The sequence below is a fragment of the Anolis sagrei genome, chromosome 5 (assembly GCF_037176765.1).
Source record: "Anolis sagrei isolate rAnoSag1 chromosome 5, rAnoSag1.mat, whole genome shotgun sequence".
NCBI lineage: Eukaryota > Metazoa > Chordata > Lepidosauria > Squamata > Dactyloidae > Anolis > Anolis sagrei.
In genome coordinates, this window is record NC_090025.1 from 151,132,352 (window position 1) to 151,157,287 (window position 24,936).

Sequence of the window (24,936 nt, forward strand, 5' to 3'; positions counted from 1 at the left end):
CAAAACCCAGAAAATCGGGTGGTTTGACGAGAGCTCGTCAAGCCTGACCTTCCTCCGCGCTCGTCCACCGGAAGTCATCTTTTAAGATTTTAAACAGTTCAGCTGGGATCCCGTCGTCTCCTCCTGCCTTGTTGTTAGCAATGCTTCTTAAGGCCCATTCAACCTCACTCCTCAGAACACAACAATACAGTTTCTAAAATAAGGAATTATTTACCTTTGAATATGATTTTATGGCTAGTATCGATGTACATGGATTGTATAGTTAAAGAGGATAGCATTTTGAGTAGAATCAAATATTCTTTTTCCTCAAATTGTCTTTTCCATCAGCCTTAGTATATTGTTCCTATAACTAACCAGTAAAACAGGCTAAGAGACTTTCTGTGTGTGTGTGTGTGTGTGTGTGAGTGAAAGAGAGAGAAAAAGAGAGAGAGCAAGAGCACCAAGGTCGCTAGTCAACCTTTCACAATTATAATACTCCTATTCTGCTTTAATGGCCAAGCTTATACCTTTTTGAATGACATCAATAGAATTAGAATTCCGATAGAGAACTTTAGTGCAATCCTAAATTACAAATCCCAGAATTCCATAGGATGAAACCAGGATATCAAAATTGTAACCAAAGTGCTATAGTTGTGTAGTATGAAAGGGCATCCTGCATGCTTAATGAAGGAGTGAGTTTTGAAGCTTCTGCAATAAGACTTTCAAGAATTTGGTAAAGTTTGTATTTTGGCTGGGTAACTCAGGACCTTTTTTGGGCATAGAATAAGTCCTATACTGTAAAGAGTGCTTGAAAATGGTGCAATTTTCAATGACATTCTTACAGTTAGAGAACAAATTGTTACATTATTTGTTCTTGCATAGAAAAATGAAATGTACAAAGATTTTCATTGTTTTTAGTCATAATGCTGGCACATGGCCAGGTGTGAGACATGATGGATGTATGGAGCTGTCAGAGGGGGTTGGGTAGGGTGGAGATGATGAGCTGAGAATTCCCAGAAGCGGTGGCCATTAAAGTAACCAGTGTCCCATAAAGTGGGGCACTTAGCCTTGACAAACTGCAGAACTAGTTCACGTAGGTGAGGAAGGCCATCTAACAAAGCAACTTCGCAATCTTATGTGAAGTTAGGGGAACAGACAAAGATGATATTTTATGTAAGGGTGACTTTGCATGTTTAAAATAAGCAGCAGTAAAGGACAATGGTGCAAGTAAATCTGCAAGCACATTATTCATTATGACTATCTTCAAAGAGGAGTTGGCAACTGTGTCTGTCTGTCTGTCTTTAGCTAGCTACCTACCTCTATCTAAAACTAGGAGTTTTCATCATCAAGAGAAACTAATGGACCTGAATTCTTCTCTGAAGGACAAACCACGCGTAAATACCTTGGATTTCAACAGAGATCTCATCAGAGTATATTGTTGCTGGAAAAATTAATTTCTCATCCAGCTAGTCTGGGATTGCAGCTAAATTAAAAGGAAACAAAGTTGGGATGAGATGACAAACAATGTCATAGTCCCAAGGATTTCAGCCTGAGAGCTCCAGAAATTCACTGAAGTTGCATTCTTTTTAGCTAACAGGCAACTTGGTTTCATTCGCTAAAACTGTGTGGTGAAAAGTACAGGGTTGGCACCATATGGCACCATTGGTGCCAATGGTACATATGGCACCATTAACTTGCCACTTTGAGTCCCCCCAGGGGTGAAAAAGGCGGTATATAAATACTGTAAATAAATAAATAAATAAATAAATAAATAAATAAATAAATGATCAAGTGATATAGTTCTACAAAATGACAAATGGGGAGGACAGTATAGTCAGAATTTTTTTTCTTTCATAATTTTAGAACATGGGGTCACCCAGAGAAGTTGGCTGGCAGCAGGTTCAGGACAGACAGAAAGAGGTACTTCTTCACACCGTGTCTAAGTAACGAGACACTCATTACTCCATGAAGTACTGCTGGCCTGTAGCTGAGATAACCTTTTAAGAACACCAAGGACAAAAAAGTAATAATGAATGTCTAGTAGATTTGATCATCATTTGATCACTAGTAAACAGCATTTTCAGGAATGAATTCACAATTGGAGTTGGAGATACAGTAGAGTCTCACTTGTCTAACATAAGCGAGCCAGCAGAACATTGGATAACCAAAAATGTTGGATAATAAGCAGGGATTAAGGAAAAGCCTAATAAATATCAAATTACGCTATGATTTTACAAATTAAGCACCCAAAACATCATGTTTTACAACAAATCGACAGAAAAAACAGTTCAATACATGGTAACGTTATGCAGTAATTACTGTATTTATGAATTTAGAACCAAAACATCGCAATGTATTGAAACAGCTGTGGATCCGGGCAGGAGGCAGACTGTGTTGGATGATACAGAATGTTATTATTATTATTATTATTATTATTAACTTTATTTGTACCCCGCTAGCATCTCCCGAAGGACTCGATGCGGCTTACACAGGCCGAGGCCTCAAAACAATACAATAAAATACATAACACAACAATAAACAAGCAAATCAAAACAGTTAAGCAAAACAACAACAATGGCAATACATCAAGACAATATTAAAACTGGTTCGGCCGGTGCGATGGGGTACAGGGTTAAAAGTGCTGAAGTGGTAGGAGGAACGTAGGATAAAAGTGCAGTGTGCAACAACATTAGTTGTGATTAAAGTGCTACTAAGGCTTGGGATGGGGATTCCTATTCTGGGAAGGCACAGCGGAACAGCCAAGTTTTTAAATTCCTCCTGAAAACTGCTAAGGTAGGGGCCTGTCGGAGATCTCTTGGGAGGGCATTCCAAAGTCGGGGGGCCACCGCAGAGAAAGCCCTGTCCCGTGTCCCCACCAAGCGCGCTTGTGACGTAGGTGGGATCACGAGCAGGGCCTCCCCAGATGATCGAAGTGAACGTGAGGGTTCGTAGATGGAGATGCGGTCGCGCAGGTAGGATGGTCCCAAACCGTTTAGGGCTTTGTAGGTAAGCACCTGCACCTTGAATTGGGCTCGGAAAATAAATGGCAGCCAGTGGAGCTCCTTAAACAGAGGGGTAGACCTCTCTTGATAATGAGCCCCAGTTAGCATCCTAGCCGCTGCCCGCTGGACCAGTTGAAGTTTCCGAGCCGTCTTCAAGGGCAGCCCCACGTAGAGCGCATTGCAGTAGTCCATTCTAGAGGTGACCAAGGCGTGGACCACCCCGGCCAGATCAGCCTTCACGAGGTATGGTCGCAGTTGGCGCACAAGTCTCAGTTGCGCAAAGGCCCTCCCGGATACCGCCGACACCTGAGCCTCAAGTGTGAGCGAGGAATCCAAGAGGACACCCAAACTGCGGACCTGTGATTTTAGGGGGAGTGTAACCCCGTCCAGCACAGGTAACCACCCTATACCCCGATCCGGTTTACGATCGACCAGGAGGACCTCTGTCTTGTCGGGATTGATCTTCAGCTTGTTCTTCCTCATCCAGATCGACACAGCGGCCAGGCACTCGTCTAGCACCTGAGAAGCCTCCTTGGAATTAGGTGGGAAGGAGTAGTAGAGTTGTGCGTCATCCGCATAGAGATGGCACCCAACTCCAAAACTCCGGATGACCTCTCCCAGCGGTTTCATGTAGATGTTAAAAAGCATGGGAGATAGAATAGAGCCTTGCGGGACCCCACAGGTCAAAGGCCAGGGGTCAGAGCAGGCATCTCCCAGCTTCACCATCTGGGTTCGTCCCTCCAGGAAGGACTGGAGCCACGACAGAACCGCGCCCCCAAGACCCATCCCAGAGAGACGACCCAGAAGGATACCATGGTCGATGGTATCGAAAGCCGCTGAGATGTCCAAGAGAACCAGCAGAGTCACACTCCCCCTGTCCAGCTCTCTGCGGAGGTCATCCACCAAGGCGACCAAGGCTGTCTCAGTGCCGTGACCAGGCCTGAAACCAGACTGTGACTGATCTAGGTAGTTGGTATCGTCTAGGAAGCCCTGGAGCTGCGAGGCGACCACCCGCTCCAGCACCTTACCCAGGAAAGGGAGGTTGGAGACTGGTCTGTAGTTATTCAACACCGTGGAGTCAAGGGAAGCTTTTTTGAGGAGTGGACGAACCACTGCCTGTTTCAAACCAGATGGAAAAATCCCTTGCTCCAACGATGTATTGATAATCAATACAAACCAGTCAACCAACCCCTCCCTGGCTGATTTAATGAGCCAAGATGGGCATGGGTCTAGAGGTGAGGTGGTCGCCCTCACAGCCCCAAGAACCTCCTCTACGGTTTCAGGAAGAACAAGCCTAAAAGAATCCCACAAAATTGGACAAGCAGGTACCTCCGTCACCTCTTCAGGCACTGCGATGGAATTGGAGTCGAGCTCGAGGCGTATCTGGGCGACTTTATCTGCAAAATGGTGTGCGAAATCGCGACACCGAGCTGCGGGGTCGTCAGGGACCTCCTCCACCGCAGGTGGGTGGAGGAGCTCTCCCACGACCCGAAACAGCTCCGATGATCTATTTGCTGCAGATGCTATACGGGCGGTCGTGAATGACTTCCTGGCCGCCCGTATAGCCACGGAGTATGCCTTAAGAGAGGCTCTAGCCCGTGTTCGATCAGATACAAGTCGAGATTTCCTCCATTTGCGCTCTAGCCCCCTTCTCGTGTGCTTCATCACAGCCAGCTCCTCGGTAAACCAAGGAGATGGCCTGTCACGACGCAACGAGATGGGGCGTTCGGGTGCGATCATATCTAACGCCCTGGCCATCTCCCCGTTATAGAGAGTTACCAAGGCGTCGATAGAATCGCCAGGCTCCAAGGCAGGAAGAACCCTAAGATTCCTCAGGAATCCATCCGGATCCATCAGTCTCCTAGGGCGGACCATCTTAATTTGTCCTCCACCCCTGCGGAGGTTTAGGGTCGCAGTAAGTCTAAATGTGATCAGATGATGGTCAGACCATGACACTGGAAGGATGTTTTGATCTTCCACTCTGATCAATTCGTCGTCCGCCACAAAGACAAGGTCGAGAGTGTGCCCAGCTTGATGCGTGGGGCCGGATATTATCTGTGACAGTCCTATGGCCGTCATGGTGGCCATAAAGTCCTGAGCTGCGCCAAATAAAGTGGTCTCGGCGTGGATGTTAAAGTCTCCCAGCACCACCAGGCGCTGGGAGACCAAGGCCGAATTAGAGACCACCTCCGCTAACTCAGACAGGGAAGCTGCTGGATCTCGGGGTGGACGATACACCAACAGGAACCCCACACTGTCACGGCTCCCCACCTTCAAGTGGACACATTCAAACCCAGACGCTTGCGGGACAACGCATCTGGTCACGGCGATGGATTGCCGGAAGACCACTGCGACCCCTCCTCCCCGCCCCCCTTGTCTGGCCTGCTGATGCACTCCAAAACCTGGTGGGCACAGCTGAGAGAGATTTACACCCCCCAGTTCGTCCAGCCAGGTCTCGGTAATGCATGCCAGATCCGCCCTCTCATCCAGGATCAAGTCCTGGATGGCCGCGGTCTTACCATTTACAGATCTGGCATTAATCAGTAGGACCTTAAGACCAAGGGGGCTGCCAAGGAGCCTACCACTACCCACCTTTTCCAGGGTCGCAAGGACTCTATTGCGCTTCTCCCTGGGATGTTTATGACCCACCAATCTCCTCCCCCACACGACTTGGATGGCACCCCCTTCCTCCGGAACCTCCCCCCCCCCCTACATGGTCAGGATCTAGTCAGCTCCCAGAAGAGGAAGACGGGCTGGGAAATAATCTCCCTTGTGCGTTAGGTAGGGGTGATTCTGATGTTGAGGTAGATAATGAGACATCAAGGGAGCTAAGTGGGCTAAATAAGGGAAGAGTTCTCGAGCGGAGAAGTGTGGCTGGCTGAGAGGGGGCGACCGGGGCAGATGGGGTCTCAAAGTGATACGAACCAGGAGGGGGGGCCCTGACTGGGGAGCTAGTTGTGGAATTCGCACGGGGGCCAGATGGAATATGGCAAGAAGAAACCCCGGAGGCAAACAGGGGGCGAATGTGAGGGTCCACAACTACCCTCCTGATGATGATGCCCCATTTCTTTAGGCCAGATCGTTTAGCCATTAGATCACCAAGCCAAGTGTTGTCTTCTGGTGTGATTTGAAGACGGGTGGAGCGGTCAGAAGATTGGTAATCCCTCCACAACCACACTATGGCTTTTAGTCTTATCTCCTGTGATCTTTTACCCAGAATTTGGGCCAGGGAGTTACAAACTGCCCTCTTGGAGGTCCATCTGCCTCTGTTTATCATTAGATCGGCAATATCCACCGCAAAATTGTCTGTAGGAAGGTGTTGATCCTGAGTGCAAGATGCGGTGGTCCGATCCATACGGCCTGGTGTTATGTTGTCGGTCGTCCTCTGGGTGGCCAGCACAGACCGCTGCCACTCCAGGATGTTTCCCTTCCTATATAAGCCCAAGGGTTCTCCCTTTTCCTCCGATGACACATCATTAATCCCTCCCTCCCTCCCTCCTTCCACCCTATGCTCCGCGTGATCTAAAGTGCCTTTCTCCCCATTTCGGCCCAAGTCCTTAGTCAAGTCTGCACACTGAGGGGCAACAGTCTTTGGGGGGTTGGATTGCACAGAAATTCCTGAGAAAGAGGCAAAGCCTCTAAGGAGATGGTCCATTTTCTCGTTCAAAAACCTGAGTTGAAACAACACATGGTTGAACGAGTCCTTCAGGAGGTCGTAAAAGTGCAGAATGTCATTTCTCGCGTGAGACTCCGCGTCAGCCATTCCTATGTCAGGTTAATTATCCCTCTCACACAAACCCAACCCACTCTTAGAATGTTGGAAAAGCGAAGGTTGGATATGCAAGACTCTACTGTACGAATGTATTATGTATTATTTACTAGTTGATTATAAGTATACTTAACTAAATAGTTGATCTAGAATCTCACCCCATATATTTCTGAGTATTAGATGGCAGAACAAATGATAGTGACAGGGATTTACCTGCATGTGTGGTAATGTATCTCTTCAACCACTACTGGAATCAATGGGAAGTCCAAAAGTGGGACTCTTTTTTCCTTCATAATGAGAGATGTTTGGACTCTTAATAAATCATACATTAAAAAATCAAAGTAAAATGAAAATACAGTCTGGGGCATTGAATCCAGGGAAACAGTAAAGGAAATCCAACTGCTTCCAGTGCAGCTTCTTTTTCAGAAAGAATTTTGAAAAACAGGGCAAGCCAACTGACATGGATCTTCAGTGCATACAACCCTCTTACTAGCCAACACTAAAAACTGTGTTACTGCTGATATGTTGAAAACTGTGCAGCCCTTTCTCTGGAAAATTGACGAGTTTTGATTCTCGACATTTTTGGTGATAGGATTTTATTTTACATCAAGTTCATCCTTATCACAGAAGTGATATTACCGTATTATGAGCATAATGGTAAGATCTATAAATGGCAAACACCAATGTAAATGAAAGACTATGGTAAGATAATTTTAATAAGTATGTTTTTGACTTGCTTTCTTTCCTGTGTTCCAGATCCAGAATAACCTGTGGGCAGGAAATGCAGCCAGCAGTTCTGTGGTGACCTCCTGCATGCTTCCACGTGACACTTCTTCTTGTATGACCCCTTATTCCCATTCGCCTCGGACAGATTCTGGGTACTCGGGCTTTTCAAACCATCAGAGCCAATTCAGCCATGTTCCCCTCAATAATTTTTTCACTGACTCTTTACTTTCTGGAACAACCAATGGACATGCATTTGAAACCAAGCCAGAATTTGAGCGGAGGTCTTCCAGTATTGCAGTTCTACGAATGAAAGCCAAAGAACATACTGCTAATATCTCCTGGGCCATGTAATGTAACAGCATCTCTTCCTTTGCCAGTGTTGGGCAACTCAGCTGCCTCTGTTTCCCAATTTTTATTTTCCATATTTAAAGGATCCAACAATAAGCTGCTGTGTGAAGACTTGTTAGTGATCAGATGTACAATGGAGCCTGCTTAAGCAAATACCTAATATGCTATTTAACAATAACTTTTAAGCATAAGCATGTATGAGGACTGAATACAGCCACCATGTGCCAATTTCAAAAAGCCCTCTTAAACAAATAGCCAAATTATGTTTAATTGTACTGGTTGATGAAATATGATTGTAAAACCTGCAAAAAAGAATAAACCTGTTAATGTAGTACATCTGCTATATATTGCTTGGTCTCAGTGTGGTGAACAAGAAGAAAATCTTTATTAAACAGGAAGTCTGCTGAGAAAAACACATTTGTTATGTCAAAGCTGTAAGGGAAAACTTTGAACAAGCTCTACACAGTGAATGAAATACAGCATTCCACCAGTTAACAAATGGGAGACCTGGCATAAAATGGGTGGGAAGGTTTTCCCTAAAGACTCTGCATGTATTGATTTGATAATGCTCTATTCTTAACATCGTGTCCCAACAGATATGCTAGGAGTTGCTGGAATGTTAACCTTTTCAGAACCTATCCCTTTAATGGTGTGTGGTGGGAAGCTTCCTGCATCTGAGAGAAAGACCGTTTGGTGTTTAACCTTGACCTACAGCACAGTCCTAAAGCATCTTTGGACCAGTTCCTGGTTGCTGCTTTTGCTCTGAGTTTCAGACAGGCTAATAACACTCAGCTGGAAATTACTGTAGTTCAGAGTGCCAGCAATTCCTGTTTGCTTTAAGGAGGTCTGTTTCTAGTGCATAGATTTGGAAGTTTTCAGACTTTTAAAATGTTGCTTTTAAAATATAACTCCTAGGATTTCTCAGCCAACATGGTCAATGGACATGCTGCCTGGAAATACTTTATAGAAAAATCCTTGTTGATTTATGATAAACGCACACAATTGTGTTTCTATAGGAGCCTCTGGTGGCACAGTGGGTTAAACCGCTGAGCTGCTGAACTTGCTGACCAAAACTTCACCAGTTCAAATCCTGGAAGCGGGATGAGCTCCCTCTGTTAGCCCCAGCTTCTGCCAACCAAGCAGTTCGAAAACATGCAAATGTTAGTAGATCAATAGGTACCATTCCATTGGGAATGTAACAGTGCTCCATGCAGTCATGCTGGCCATGTGACCTTGGAGGTGCCTACGGACATGGCTGGCTCTCCAGCTTAGAAATGGAGAGTTGGACATGACTGGACTTAATGTCAGGGGAAAACCTTTACCTATGTTTCTATATATTTTTATTAGAGAGGGAAATAATGCTCATCATGCTTATTCCCAGGATTCCAGAGATGGAAAACTGTATCAGAAAGAAAAAAACGATTCATGAGAATTTTGCATAATTTTTACGATATTTCTATCCCGCCTTTCTCAGCCTGAAGGTGACTCAAGGCAGCTTACAAATTGGCAGCAATTTGATGCCAAAACAGTCATAAAAAAATTAAAACATTTAGCATAACATTATAAAATCTATACAAAAACAATTAAAAACATATAATCACAAGTGTCTTCCTCTTAAACTCATTTTTCCAGTAGCATCGTCTAGTCGTTCCATGTTCACTCTTTCATAATTCCATGCTTATCTATTTGAATTTTTCAAAGTGTGCTGTCTTAATGGCAGAAGCCAAGATGGAATGGATTGTTAAAGAAATGCATTTATTAAATGATTAAGTGTTATTACTGGAAATTTGCTATTTAACTCAAGTATAAAATCCGATAGAAATAATGAAATCACGAGTTGGAAGGTGACTTAATTTTACTAAGCAGGACACTTGAAATTAATGGGATAGACTAAATTAACTCCTGCTGACTCTAACAGGTCTACTCTGAGAATGATCAAAAATCTGGATCCAGTTGAGAAATAAAATAAAAGATTTGTGGGTCTATGTAAGGAGTGAATAGAAAAGAAAAATATTTCCCTGCACATTGGCCACACTGGTTTGGGGCTGAGGAGATTTTTCATTTAAAATAAATAGAAATATACTTTGAACCAATAACAGCATGATCTATTTGGAAATTCTCATTGGTTATCAGAATTAAAATGAATGGGAACAGAGCACCAACATGATAATGGGTCTTACAGATCCTAATTGTACCCAATCTATCACATATTCACACACTAGTTCTCTCTCCCCCTCACATACACAACCCACTTTAGTTTAGGGTTGGTCATTTCTTGGTTGGTTTTAACACTGCTAATGTGTCAATGAACTGGTACTTTTTTATTCACATAATATCAGGGAAAAGATTAGGCTTTCCAGAGGGACACAGCCAGGGAAGACTTCTATTTATGGAAATAATTTTAGGAGATGAGGAGTCCCTTTCTCTTTTCGGCCTCTGAACACATCTATTTCTGGAAAGAAGTCCTGGAGAGGTACAGAGGCTTGCACAGAGAGAAGAAGTGGAGAAACACCTCTATCATGCCTGGGTCCAGAAGCGGATGAAAGGTTCTCGAGCTATCCAACTGTGACTGCCCTGACCTCAGAGGGAGCAAAGAAGAGATAGGAATAGCACAATCATGCCAAGCAGCAGAGGAATTGGTTTTTCTTCACACAACTGCTTTGGCCACAGAGAGGGGGAAATCTAGGCAGTATCTACTGGACTCAATTCCCTCCATAAATGCCATTTTCTTGTCCTGGGACCTTTTCACACTGCCCAAAATTTGGTGGCAGGTGTTTCTCAGGTCTGCCATGGAACCTGATGGCTCCCATCACACCCTGGAAAAGTACTTCTCGGGTGGCTCCGTGGTGGAAATGTCGCCAAACCCTGCTGGCACCAAAAAATTGCAGGCGGCGATCAACAGGAGGTTGAGTTGACTGAAGGAGGCCTCCTTCTGTGTGATGAGATGGGGGGGGGGGGGGACTGGGACAGTGCAGAGCATGGGGTGACAGGTTCCCATGCCCCCTGGTTGAGATCCACTGGAATTGTTGCAATTAGTGGTGATCTGCAGCAATTCTGGTGGCACATCTCTTGTGTATCATGTCTTAGAATTCATCCACATGGGCCAGCTATGACAGAGTTGATCAGGAGTGGGGTACTCCAGAAAAGCCCTTGTGGAGTCTGCACAGCCTGCCACTGGGCTACCCTGGTAGGAAGGTATCCTCGTGGCCTAGTGGCACTGAACCTGGTTTGGCACTGCAGAAATGTTATCCTTACTATAACTGTTGTATCCTGGGCTCAGCAGTAACCACCAGGCACAAAATTACTGGTGGCCATTGCTGTTTATTGCATGTACTGATGCTGGCTGAAGTGCCAAGTGATGCAGCAGATGAGTGGAGGAATTGCTCCCTCCTTTCACTCCTCACTTATCTGATTGCTTTGGTGCTCTAGCCAGCATCAATACATGCAATGAGTGACAACCATCAGTATTTTGTATCTGGTGGTTGCCATAAACCAAGGACACAACAATCATGATAAATGCTATTCCTTGTCATATAATCATATAATCATTACTCTATGATTCTGTGATTCTTAGTGGGAAGGATGCATAATCAGTGATGGTGGGTTGCAGCCAACATAAGTAACAACAGGGATTGTAGGAATTATTGTCTAAATATCAGAAGGCCCCAAGATCCTCCAGGCCTGTCTTAAACACTCCATTCATTTCAACCATAACTTATTAATCAGTGCCCATAGTATATATATTTTGGGGATGATTCGGTAGCATCAATGGTGTTTTATGAAATGATGTTTACATATCTGGGAGATTTGGGGCAATATATTTCTAGAAAGGTGCACAAAAAAGTAAGCACTGACTTTTATGAATGTTTACTCCCAATAAAATGGGAGAAGATCATAGCCTTTAATTTTGTCCTATGGCAAAGTGGAGGATATAGACAACGCTATCAAATACAGCCTACAAGTAAACTGGTAAACATTTTGCAAGTATGAATAACTTCTACTGAAGTTCATGCTGAGTTGAAATTTCAAACCATCTGTTGTGTGTGTGTGTGAAGTTCAAATGATCCCTGCAAAGATTCAAGGCAAAACTCCCACTGGTCTTTCAGCAGGAGCAAGAGAAAGCCTTATGTGCTTGTGTGGTGTGTCAGTACCTTTGCTACATAAAGGAATTAAAATGTCAGCAAACATTCCAAAATTTCTGGTAGGAAAGAAAAGTATGTATGTGTTAGGGATGAGGGGAGTAGGGAAGGAGTGAAAGGAGGGGGATGAAGAAAAATACTTTACATCTGGCGAATTGCTATCTGCTTTGATTTATGTCTCCTCCCTTTCCCCTGTCACATTCCAGGCCCCTTCAGATGAGCGAAATGCTAGCCTCTTTGAAAGAGCCAGTCATGCTCCCAAGTTCATAAAGGCAAACTCAGCTGCACTGACATAAAGGAAGACTTGAGGCTGGGTCTGAGTAGGACCTTGCATTTTCTCACAACCTTTAAACAGGAGGAGGGAGTCATTCGACTTTGAGAAAACCAATGTAGCAAAGCAGGAGTGGGGCATGAACAGATATATAGTCAGTAAAATATAAACCATTATTCCAGTCCCAATGCTGCTCTTACTACCCATTGACATTAATATGGTGACAGCAGAATGCTACTTGCTATACAATATAGAGATATGGCACACTTCCTATTTGAAAAGCCAGCCATAGATATGCATAATGGCATCAAGTCATATGTACTTTTCAATTTGAAGTGTTTGTCTGTTATGTAAATGAATCCACCTGGATGATGACAGGCTTAACTAGTTTGACAGTCTACCTAATGGAACCTAAAAAAGACCATACCACCAACTACTTCAGCTTCCCTTTGAATATTTGTGTGCATCTATATGTGTGCGTGTGTTTTGTTCTTGAATGTGCATTTATGTACCAATTTTGACCCAAACTGATATTTGAACAACTTGATATCTTTGCTATTTTCACACAAATTTATGATTAATCTCAAGCTTCATTCATTTTCCAGAAAATTTTCCAGTTTTGTTCCATTTTGCATGGAATTTGATTTGAACCCTGTTTTACGGTTTATAGGTATTACTTGCTTTTAAAATTAGATTCCATAAAACTTTCCACCATTTTTAAAATTATATTCCATAAGACTGTTCATCTCCAGGGCAATGAATTGATACAATCATAGTATAAATACTTGTGCGATGGTAGGAAGTACATTTGCTAGTAATAATTTAATTTGATTTATGTATTTCCCTTTTTTTCATTCAGATTTCAAACACACCAAATTGATTAATTAAGTTAAAATCAAATTAGAATTACAATGCCAATTAAGACCTACTCACTGAGTAGATTTACTATTTATAGCCATAATAATAATAATAATAATAATAATAATAATAATAATAATAATAATAATCTTTATTTATATCCCACCTCCATCTCCCCAAAGGGGACTCGGGGCGGCTAACATGAGGGCAAGCCCAGAATTACAGTACAACAAAATAAAATAAAATACGAACATCAAATAATAACATCAAAATAAAATACAGAAAATAACAGAAAATAAATAACCAAAGGCAGAGCAGGTTTTAACTGAATAAACCTTAACTAAACATAATCAAAACTCAGAAATCCTTCAGTGAAAACAATAGCACTAAGTGTTGGGGAATCTTTGGAAATCCTATTCCTAAGAACAGTTTTTATAAACTATTCAGTTAGTTACATTATAAATCAAAACCTTGTCTCCAAAGAAGCAATTAAAAATTATAGTAAGTTTTAAAGATAGTTATTAGGCCTGGGTAACAACGCAAAAATTTGTTTCTAAAATCGATTTGTATTTGGGGTTTTTTTTGTTTCGATATTTAAAATAATTACAAAATTTTCCCTTAAAAAAGTTCGGTATTTACGAAATTTCGTTAATATTTACAAAACATTTTGTAAAGATGGCGCCCTTTTTTTCCAATATTTTTTAAATATTTTTTTAATTTAATTATTAATTTAGTAGAATAGGGAGGAGAAATTATTATTAAGGAGGGAAGGCAGGCACTCACTCTGGCGGGCCCTCAAGCGCTGCCGCCGAGTCGGGCCCGGCTCCTCCGAAGCAATGCGAAATTGGGAGAAGGGCTCCCCAAAGGCTATCTAGCCCAGCCCTCCGCTAAGGAATTGGGAGAACGAAGCACAGCCCTCCGCTAAGGAATTGGGAGAATGAAGCACACCCACCGCAAAGGTGAGGAAGGAGGGACGGGCCGCCTTCCCGCTGAGGGTCGCTCGCCCTCTCGCTCGCCCTCTCGCTCGCCCTCTCGCTCGCCCTCTCACTCGCCCTCTCGCTTGCTTGCTCAGCAGGCGCCTTCCCCGCCCTCTCCTCCTCCTCCTCCTCTTTCGGGCTCTGCCTCTGACTGGCTAAGAGAGGAGAGAGAGGAGAGCTTCCAGCAAGCATCGCCAGGCCATCTTACGTATTTCCGAAATGGACGGAAATACAAAATTTTTTGGCGCCTGCCGTTTCGATATTTAAAAACACTTCCGGGTTTAAAAATAAGTTTTGTAATCATTTTGTAATTGCTAAAATTAACGAATATTTAACGAATTACAAAATTAACGAACGAAACCGCCCAGGCCTAATAGTTATATCTGTTTTTTTGGGAGTAATATGGTTACTTTTAGTAACTTCGTGCATTTCAAATGCACATATAAAGCTAATAAGTTGTGTTCTCTGCACTGGGCAAGTCCAGTTCCTTTTCTCTTCAGATTCTGTTGCTTTGGGTCATATGTCATTTTTTGTTAGCTGTCTTCATTCATACAATTCCAAGCCCATTCCAAGTGGACATTACTTCAATAGAGGGATTGCTATATCCACTTTTTACTGCTCACTGACTAGCAAAAGAGAGGACTGCCACTGTTATTAGGTTAATGCTGGAGGAGAGTGGAGTGACAGGAACCCTCTTACTAAACCTGAATCTTGAAGAACAGAGCTTTTACCTGTTCTGCACCTAGCCTAGAAAAATGAAGCCAGCAAAATGTTATTGGCATTCCAATTTTTCTAAGTGGAAGTAGAGGTGAATCTCTAGGCCACTGCTTCTTAAACTATTGATCCTGACCCCAAATGGGTTCCCCTCAACTCAATATTGGGCTCATGAAAAAATTGGGAACAGTAAAAGGTTTCTGAATGTCATCAATTTAAACAAATCTGTTAGCAACTATGTGCAGTGTTTACAGTGGACTCCACAGAAAATGCTTCAGCTGTATTCCACAACAAGGAAACTCAACCTATTTAGGCTGAGTTTTATATATATATATACCTGGGGACACATAAACATTTCTCAGGCAGAAGTTTTCCCCTGACATTAAGTCTAGTCACGTCCATTTCTGAGAAGTGGTGCTCATCTCTATTTCTAAGCTGAAGAGCTGGCGTTGTCTGTAGACACCTCCAACGTTATGTGCCTGGCATGACTGCATGGAGTGCTATTACCTTCCTGCCTATTGATCTACATAAATTTTCATTTTTTTGAACTGCTAGGTTGGCAGAAGCTGGGGCTCACAGAGGGAGCTCACCCCGCTCCCTGGATTTGAACCACCAACCTTTTGTTCAGCAAGTTCAGCAGCTCAGTGGTTTAACCCGCTGTGCCACCAGGCAGAAAGAGGTTGCAAATAGAAAAAGTTTAAGAAGCCCTGCTCAAGGTAGTACAATGCTTTGGGTTTGTATTAAGCAGGGGTTGAATCTTATGATTATAGCATAAAAGAAGTAAATATCAGAAGCACTTCAAAAAACCTGAATCAGCTAGTTCTTTGATATGAGGTTTAAGTAGTATTACATTGTCTTTAGAGATGGTTGTGAAATCTTCCCAAGGCAAGATTGGAAAATAAATGAGAAACACAAGACCAGCTATTAAAACCTCATTTTTAGAACTGCTCTCAGGTTTAAAAAAGTCTCAGTAAATCATGGAAAAGTTGGTTTTTTGAACTACATCTCTTCTAGGTTTGTGCTGAGCTGAATGCTGGCTGGGGGAACTCAATGAGCAGTAATCCAAAAAAGTAACTTTTGTGAGCTCTTCCATAGATCCTGATACACAAATATCTCATTCTTCAGAGTGTAGAAAAAGAAAATCCCTTTGATCTGCTAATCTTCCACTGTTTGCACAGATCTAAGATAAGGGCATGGTGAGGAGGAGTATAGTGGAGAATGATGGCAGAAGTGTTGGGGTGAGAGAGGGTAGCAGAGTGAGAGTTGTTACAACAGCTTGGAAAAGTTCTGATTCATTTTTATTCTATGTAATTTCTTATATTGATCCAAGGCAAACTGAAGAGAGCTTGTATTTATTTATTTACTATATTTGTATACTGCCCTTAGGCGACTCAGGGCAGTTGTACTTCTCTAAATGCTATGTATTCTTAATGTCTATTTATTTATAGTCAACTATACAAAAACTAAATTATAAATTATCACTCTGTGTTTGAGAATATGGTTTGATTTGGACTTCATTTGGCTATTTCAAATTTGCTCTCCATCCAAGGAGTTCCTGTTTAATCAGCCCTTCCCCAATGTTTGTAATTGATCTCTCTTAGTTTATTACAAACTTATGACTTCAGAAAATGAGAATCAATTTCTTTTATTCATCTATACATTGAAAGGGAGTCCCCAGTGATGCAGCAGGTCAAACCTCTGAGCTGCTGAACTTGCTGACCAAAAGGCCAGTGGTTCAATTCCAGGGAGCAAGGTGAGATCCTGCTGCTAGCCCCAGCTTCTGCCAATCTAGCAGTTTGAAAACATGCAAAAATATGAGATCAATAGGTACCACTCCAATGAGGAGGTAAAAGCACTCCATGCAGTCATGCCGGCCACATGACCTGGGAGGCAACTATGGACAACGCTGGCTCTTTGGCTTAGAAATGGAGAGGAGAACCATTCCCCCAGAGTTGGACATGACTAGACTTAATGTCAGGAGAATCCTTTACCTTTACTTTATACATTGAAAAAGAATTTAAAACTGATTTTTATGAAATACTTTTGCCTCTATGTGTAACTTTAAAGCTAACAAAGATATGTCTTTATAAATTATTTCCTAATTATAATCTCTTTTCATGCCAAAAACATGTCCACTATAAGTTTGGAGGAAACAGAATGTAGGCGGAGGGCAAAGAGAATAGGAAAAGGCCCTAAGGATTAGCACCTTATAAAAGACCTTGTTTCAAAAACTTGTAAAACCTGAAAGTTTCAGACCTCGTCACTTTGAAATCCTGATAAAAAAGATCATTTGTGCATTTTTAAAGTTCTAGGGATTGTATGAGTATAACAATGAATAAATGTTTATATCAGTGTGTGTGTGTGTGTATATAATTTAGTTCTTTAGGATCCTTGTGCCACATAGAGGAAAGAAGAGGGAAAAATTAGCTTTTTATTGTTAAAACAGTAAAACTGTTTCATATTGCCAAACGTGTTTTTAATCTTTTGAATAGTTTCCACATAATCATGTTCAAAGGTGCAGCATATGGAACATGCCTAATCAATTTCCAAATAATTTTATTAGAATATCATTAGAAGAACTCGGAAATGTTATGGCCTGTGGATTACATCACCTTGAATTCCCTGGCAATAAGGCCAACTGATTTGTGGATTATGGGTACTGTAGTTCCACAGGTAACTCCCAAGCTCTGATCATTTGTAGAAAAATAGTTCATGTTGTACTTGGGAGTCATGAAGTCCTGTTCATTTTCTTTAATTATTGTAATTCCAGAAATTCTTGTAGTCATCCCAGGAGATTTGTTATTCTAAAATATATATCTGAACCTTACAACCTTCACACTGGAAAGCAATAGTGGTGATTTTGTAGCTACTCAACCACTGAGTTTTAAAAGCACACCATAATGTTGGAAAAAAGGGCATGGAAGCAACTTTCCAGCCATTTATAACTAATTAGAAGGACCAGGTTTCAAATTAATCTTTTCCTCCCTGGAAATTATACTGGAAATTCTTCTCATTACATACTGCAGGAAGCTTGCAGCATACTTCAGACAAGCAGGTATTCATGTTGATATAGAGGTGTGAGGAAGTGCAGACTGCATGAAACCTGTCATGGCTTTGTGCATGTTTTCCTCATTGCAATGAATGAGAGCCTATAGCACCAGCAAGTCCCATGATGAATGAGGAATCAGATAACCTGAGTCAATTTAGAGCCACTAAACTGAAGGGTTAAATCCCATTTGTTTCTATGGTCTAAAGAGAGCTGTGAGACAAGAACCATGACTCATTTTTAGATAGGTTGACTGATCCAGTGTAGAGAAGCCCAGCCCACATTATATTAGTGAACGAGACTCTTAGCAACTGGTGCTTTTAAAACTTATCTTGAATGATGGGATTTACACTTATAATTGTTAGGATTTTTTTGAAGATGCAGCTCCTATTCCAGATGATTCCCTATGAATCCTTGAGACTATCTGTGATGTTTGGAACTAGAGATGGAATTTTCCTGCTCTCAGGATTTTTTGTGGATGTTGCAGTATGGGGGAGGTTAATGCTTACATTTGACCTAATTGTCTTGGTTGCTCCTGTAATCCTTGGTGGAGCCACTTATAATGTGAATAGAGATGTAACTATCATGAAAGGGACATTCTTTATCTCATTATAGTGCTTGGAAAGGGGGAAACCCTGCACATTTCCAGCATAAAAGAGAGAAAAGAGCGAGCCCACTTTTGTCATTCTGGGAATCAAAGAGCCCTGATTGGAATAACGACTATAATGTGTGAGAAAAATAAATGGAAACAAGTGGGAATTATAAGAACTACTAGAGTATTGGAGGTGTGCTGGAGATCCAAGAGGTCAATTAACACATGTAGATAGTTTCAAGGTGTGACATGAAGGATTGTCCCACACAGATAGCCATGGCCCTGAAGGGTCTGATGGAATGGAGAACATACCTGGAATGGCATCACAAATGACGCAAGGTGAGGTAGAGAAGCCCAGCCCACATATTTGTTAACTAGATTTTTAGAATTTGTCTTATTTACCAGCCAATAGCACCTTTTCGTGGTCCTGTTTCAAGTTGTTTGCCATACATGCTCACTGCAGATGTGAAAAGGATCATAGCTACAGCACATGTTGTCATGTCTTCTTTTCTAGAAGAGAGTGTACTAAACATTTGTCAGCCATATGGCAGAAGATGACTGCTAATAGAATGCAACCCACTTTATACAGCACACATCTGTTTCTACCAGGTACAAAAAGAACAAAACAAATCATTTTGCTTCTTAGTGCTTTGGAAATATTAAAGCTTGCAGTGCACCCATCAAGGAGAGTAGTATGACTAAACTTATCCATTGTGAGCATCTCTCCCTGCAAGCCTCTGCGCAAACATTGCTGCTGCCTTCTTCTTCCTCTTCTTCCTCTTCTTCCTCTTCTTCTTCTTTTTCTTTTTTTTAAAAAAATATTTCATAGATGGGGAGTTCAAAACAATTTCCAGGATCCAACTGATCATATAGATTTCCCTGTAATAGCTTGTTCTGGACCAGGGTTCAGACTGTATCTCTATTTGTATGGATTCCACCCCTTTCTTCTAGCCTTATGTATGATGGATAGAGAAGATATGAATAACTGACTTCTTTTTAACCATACTTTTTCTTAAACAGTGGAGGAAATTGCCCCATTCGCCCATTGACTCATACAATCCTACAATTACTTTTGAGGAATCAAGCCTTTGTTTTGTAACGGTAGGCTCTCACAAGAAAATCTTATGCAAGTTTACATGGAAGTAAGTCTAAGTCCTGGGATTTCCTCCAAGGTTATTGGAGGAAAGATTTGCAGAGTTGTAAAACTGCAGTTCTTATATACACGAACACTGGAATAAGACCCGTCAAACCAGGCCCGTAGCCAGGATTTCGATTCGGGGGGGGGGGGTGAGTTTTTTTTCAAGGGGGGGGGGGGTTTGGGAGGGGGCTGAGTTTTGGGGGGGGGGCTGAGTCTGAGTGAAAGAGGGTCTACCCTAGCAAACTTTTTGTATCATTACCCCAATACCCCCATGCATATGGGATATATTGAGCATGGTGATCAGATCATGATATGAATAAACATCACAGTTTAAATAATGCACCAGTAAGGCCTTTTCGCGAACCACCATGAGAATTTCGGGGGGGGGGGGGGGGCTGAAGCCCCTCAAGCCCCCCCCCCCCCCCGGCTACATGCCTGACGGCAATTCCTTTTGGTTTTCCTCTTTGTTTCAGTAACTTAATTTAGGTAAGAAATGTCATGTTGTTGTTACAATAATCAGAAATAAGGATGAAGAAACTTTCCACTGTGACCTTTTTGAGTATTCAAGATTTTAAAAGCATAAACTATTTTCACCCTCTGTTTGAAGAAATTGTGATTTTTTTTCTTCTAAAAATGGATAGAATAAAATCTTCAGCTCTCTGCACTGGCCAAATTCAGTAGATCATTCTGTTCTCAGCATGCTGAAGAAATGTCATACCTGCTTGCAATGTCCCGTACTTGCAAAAGTGAATGAGGAAAAAAGAGTTGACAGTCCTAATTCATCCTGACAAATCAGGGACCCAAACTCAAAGTATTAAGAGATATACACTCAAAGTCCCCATCTGTTTTTAAAAAACTTTTGAATTGTTAAAAGTCTTGTGTGGCAACTTCTCTATCATCCTCATCCTCATCATCATCCTCATCCTCATCATTGTTCTTGCAAAATTTCTTTTCTATGATTGGTCAAAGCATGTATGTTACAAATATTTATTTATTTACCCTATTTATACCCCGCCTTTCTTTATCCTGAAGGGGACTCGTCAGCTTACATATGTTAATTATTCAATGCATTAAAACACATATAAAACATTAAGCTTAAACAATAAATTCAATTGAAAATTAATACATGTTAAACATTTAAAACATTACATTCAATATTAAATAAACATATGATTGAATATACACTCTCTTCCTGACATTTTCACTAAATTTTGTGCTATATCTGATTACCCTGCAATAAAAGTAAATTTATGGGAATGGGTCAAATGTTCCTTTATCCTATTAAAAATGACACTGAAATATTACTGTAAAGTATTGTCAAAATTATTTTATAGTTAGGCTGTCTCTTCTAAAATTAGATTGTGGAAAAACTTAAAGCCAACTATGAGATAAAATATTGCTTAAGGCATCACTGGGTAGGGAAACACTGATAATACTCTTGTCATCATGGTCCATAAATTAAAGATTTATGAGCACAGGTGATCAGCAAGCATAAGGAAGAGACTAGATTCCATCCTCCCCTTGGCCGCCCAAGAAGATGGATAGGGTGGGAGCTGCATGAATAAAAGCTGTGATCCTGTTGCCACACCCACAGATTTCTTGCTTGGATCTCTGTCTTGGCACAAATCCTACCGCAGTACATCAGAGGATTTTGCTTATAAGGCCTCACCCCCTTTTCAATACTATAATATTTGTGATTGGATAGCCCTTTCTTTCCATGGCTGAAATTCTATAGTGTTGGTGGAGGGAGACTGTGTACTTTTTCACACTATACTTATTTAGCACTTTATAACTGCCATAGCTGCATATGGTTGTAACCTGGGTTTTATCCCAATATCTCTCCCTAAAATTCTAGGCCCAAGATTCCATGGAATATTTTCATGGCCTTTAAAGTTAGATTACAATACTATAACTGCACCATGAAAAGACCCTAAATTTCCACTCTTGTAACCATGGAATCCATATCCAAAAGTTGACTCATTCATGCCCAGAGAAAAATGATCTCTCTAGCATGTGCACCTCCATGTGTGCTGCTCTGAGTCCCCTTCGGGATTGAGAAGAGCAGGATATAAATATGGCAAATAAATAAATAAATGATAGCAATTTGCTAGGTTCCCCAAGCAATTCTAAGGTATGCTTCACCTGAAGTTGCATTGGAGGACAAGGTTGCATTGGAGGACCTAGAAAACTCCTAGAGAGGGTACCGCTAAATTTTAAAAATCTATTAAATATTAAATGATTATAATGTGAATTTGTTGGTCTGTGTTCAAATGTCTTTGTCGGTTTTATCTTCTTGTTTATGTTATTTTTTTAAAAAATAACCTTTATTGAAGGTTTTTTTAAAATACAAAGTATCAAAAAATAGTCAAAGAAAGAGAGAGAGAGAGAGAGAAGAAAAGGAAAGAAAGAGAAAAAAAGAAAGAAATGAAAACACAGCATAGCAGATAAGTGGTTAAAAATCCGGAGCAGGGTGGTGTGTATCTCCTTTGTTGACAAGTAGTTTTTCCTCTTCTTTCTTTTATCTTGGCTTTTCTTCCCTCTTGTTTTCTCTTCCTTTTATATTATTATATTTCCATTTTTCTGTTTCAGATAATTTATCACTTTTGTCCAGTCAGTTTCTTTTATTGGGGTCCCTTTATTCTTTGATATTAGGTGTGTTAACCTATCCATATTTTTAATATCTACAATTTTTTCTATCCAATCACTAATTTCTGGGATCTCTTCTTTTTTCCATAATTTTGCATAGCAAATTCTTGCTGCAGTATTCAATAAAAAAGGAGTTTATCTGTATTTTTTTCCTAATTTTTGGTCTATTATCCCTAGTAGAAGTATCTTGGCTTTCAATGGGATTTTTATATTTAACATTTCCTGCAATATGTTATTTTGTATTTTTATACAGCTTTCAATGTTTGCCTCTCTGTATGTTGTAAGTTGCCTTGAGTCCCCTCTGGGGAGATAGGGTGGGATAGGAATAAAGTATTATTTATTAATTCATACATCTCTATGAACCTTCTTAATATGGCATTACTGGGCCTTGAAGTCAGCTAATTTAATGATATTTGGTCATATCTGCGATGTCAGGTGACCATCCATCATCTGAGAATGTATCCTCTATGGATATAAAAGTCTCACTGTACTTTTAATAACATTGTGGAGGAAGGGTGCCCCCTTCTCTCTAGATTACATGAGTGCTATTAGAGAATCCTAGCCACAACCTTTTCCTTTATTTTAATTCTTGGTCATGTGTTGTGAGAAGATGCAATTCAGAAGATATTTCTCACCTGCAGAAGAAGAAACATTCATTGCCAGACAAAGAAGGAATATCTCTTGCTACTTTTCTAGGAACTGGAGGCTGTTCAGTATCAAGCACGGGGCAATCAGTGGTCAAGGGGGAGGAAGTGTATCCAAGAGGCTCTTATTTATTTATTTATTTATTTATTTATTACTGCGCTTGTATACTGCTATTTCTCAGCCTGAATTGGCGACTCAATGCGGTTTACAACACTACAAAAATCACAATATTCAGTTTAAAAGCATAAAAACACATACACAATACAAATTATTGGGCCACCAATAACAGTCCAATTGCATCTCGTAACTAAAATCGCAATCCAAACTCATCGTCCATGATTACCAGTCCTTTGATCATCAGAATTCATTGCACCGGGTTAACTGAATGCTTGTTCAAACATCCATGTCTTCAATCTTTTTCGAAACACCATCAGCGAGGGGGCTGATCTTACCTCTATAGGGAGCGCGTTCCAAAGCCGATGATGTTCTTGATGCCTTGAAACAAGCACCACTAAATGAGTGTGCAGGTACCTATTTCTACCAGGAACACAAGCAACAATTTATGATATCTATAGTAAAGATAGTGAAAAATATTTGTTGACTATTGAGATACCTTGTCAAAAGATGAACATTCTCTTTAAGACTTATTTTCTCTATGAGAGTGAAGAAACGAACACATTTTCTGATCACCTTCTCATGGTTTGTACAAAACTAGTCATCTCTTGAGACAAATATGGACTTCCATCCCAAGTACAAGGAAATCTAGTAGAGTTATAAGGACAAGAAAATTACTTGAGATATTTTTTTGATATTTACCAGTATGCCAATTAAGTCCTTGACTGAAAAATATGCAGTTTTTTTAAAATTCAACTCATGCGTCCTCACTGTGTAACTGCTGCTATTGTGTTTAAAATTCACAGAAAGACTTGTTCTGTAACCAATTAAGTGAATGTTTTCATATTTGTAAACTGAGAGGCTTAACAGCTACAATTACTGCCCTTTAAATTATGGATGTAATGGGAAATGGCCCATATTATCTACCAAGACACTGGGATATTTTTTGATTATGCAGTATTCTCATGTATGTTCATAGCAATTTACAATCCAAACAGGATATCAGTAAATAAATAAGATATTTCCTCATTAGCTGTAATCAGAATGTTAATATAGTAATGAAATGCATATGTTTGAGGTGTATGTGCAGTGAACTGAATAAGTAATAAACTAGCAAGGAATCATTTCAGTCCTTTATGAGGCATAAAATGTTATGGATATGAAGTCTGAAATGAAAGCCTTTTTAATAGATTTAAAAATCAGATCAAATGGAAGAAATGTACAAAAACAGAGAAATAATAGTAGGCATTTAAATTGTTGAGCATCCAGTTAAAAGCATGCAGGGTTAGCTTTCAGGAACAGATTTGTTCTTAAAGCTTACTCATTCACTGAATGTAAACAATTATGTTGCCTTCTTCAGAGACATTGGGGCCATCTACAACAGCTGGAGTATTCTGGAGTAGCCTGCTCCAGAGCTCCCCTAGATACAGTATAGGAAGATCACATGGAAGTGCCATGAATCCTTTTTGGAGTCCAGACAGCTGGTCAGTAGTTGTGTCCTCTCCAGAAGTGATGTCACCAGCAATACTCTGCTGGGGAGCTGCTTGGAGCTACTTCTGGCAGGCAAGACACTGGGCTTTTCGAAGTATGAATGAATCACTCTGGATGTGGCCTGATCCAGCTGTTCATCCTTCAACAAACACCAAAGTCACCCTGAGTTTCCTAGAAGATCCAGAGTAATGTGCAGTTCTCTTTGTGCTGGATTAATGACTGAAAGCTGTGGGTCTCCTGCATAACCAGCCATGCACTGTGTGGATTATTCACAACAGTGTAATTTACATAAGGACTCCCAGTGCTCTCCGTAGCAAGCAGGGATCTGAACCATGGTCTCCAGAATTCTAATCTAACCTCAAACTAGCAGATGGCAATGAATACTAGCCAACATAGCCGTCCTACAAATGTCTACAATGCCCCTTTGGGGAGCAGTTTTTGCAGTGTTGGCAGTGGGTGGATGCAATCCTACAACATCTCT

General features: G+C 41.0%; 1 protein-coding gene across 1 annotated transcript in view; it reads left to right on the plus strand.

The window, feature by feature from the left end:
• The window catches only part of ALX1 (ALX homeobox 1), a 57,622-nt gene extending 49,464 nt beyond the window's left edge, over positions 1-8,158 (plus strand). Inside the window, exon 4 of the mRNA XM_060777372.2 lies at positions 7,507-8,158. Within this exon, the coding sequence (XP_060633355.2) occupies positions 7,507-7,827 (321 nt within the window). The 3' untranslated portion in view covers positions 7,828-8,158. The remainder of the gene's footprint in view (positions 1-7,506) is intronic.
• The last annotated feature ends 16,778 nt before the right edge of the window (positions 8,159-24,936 follow it).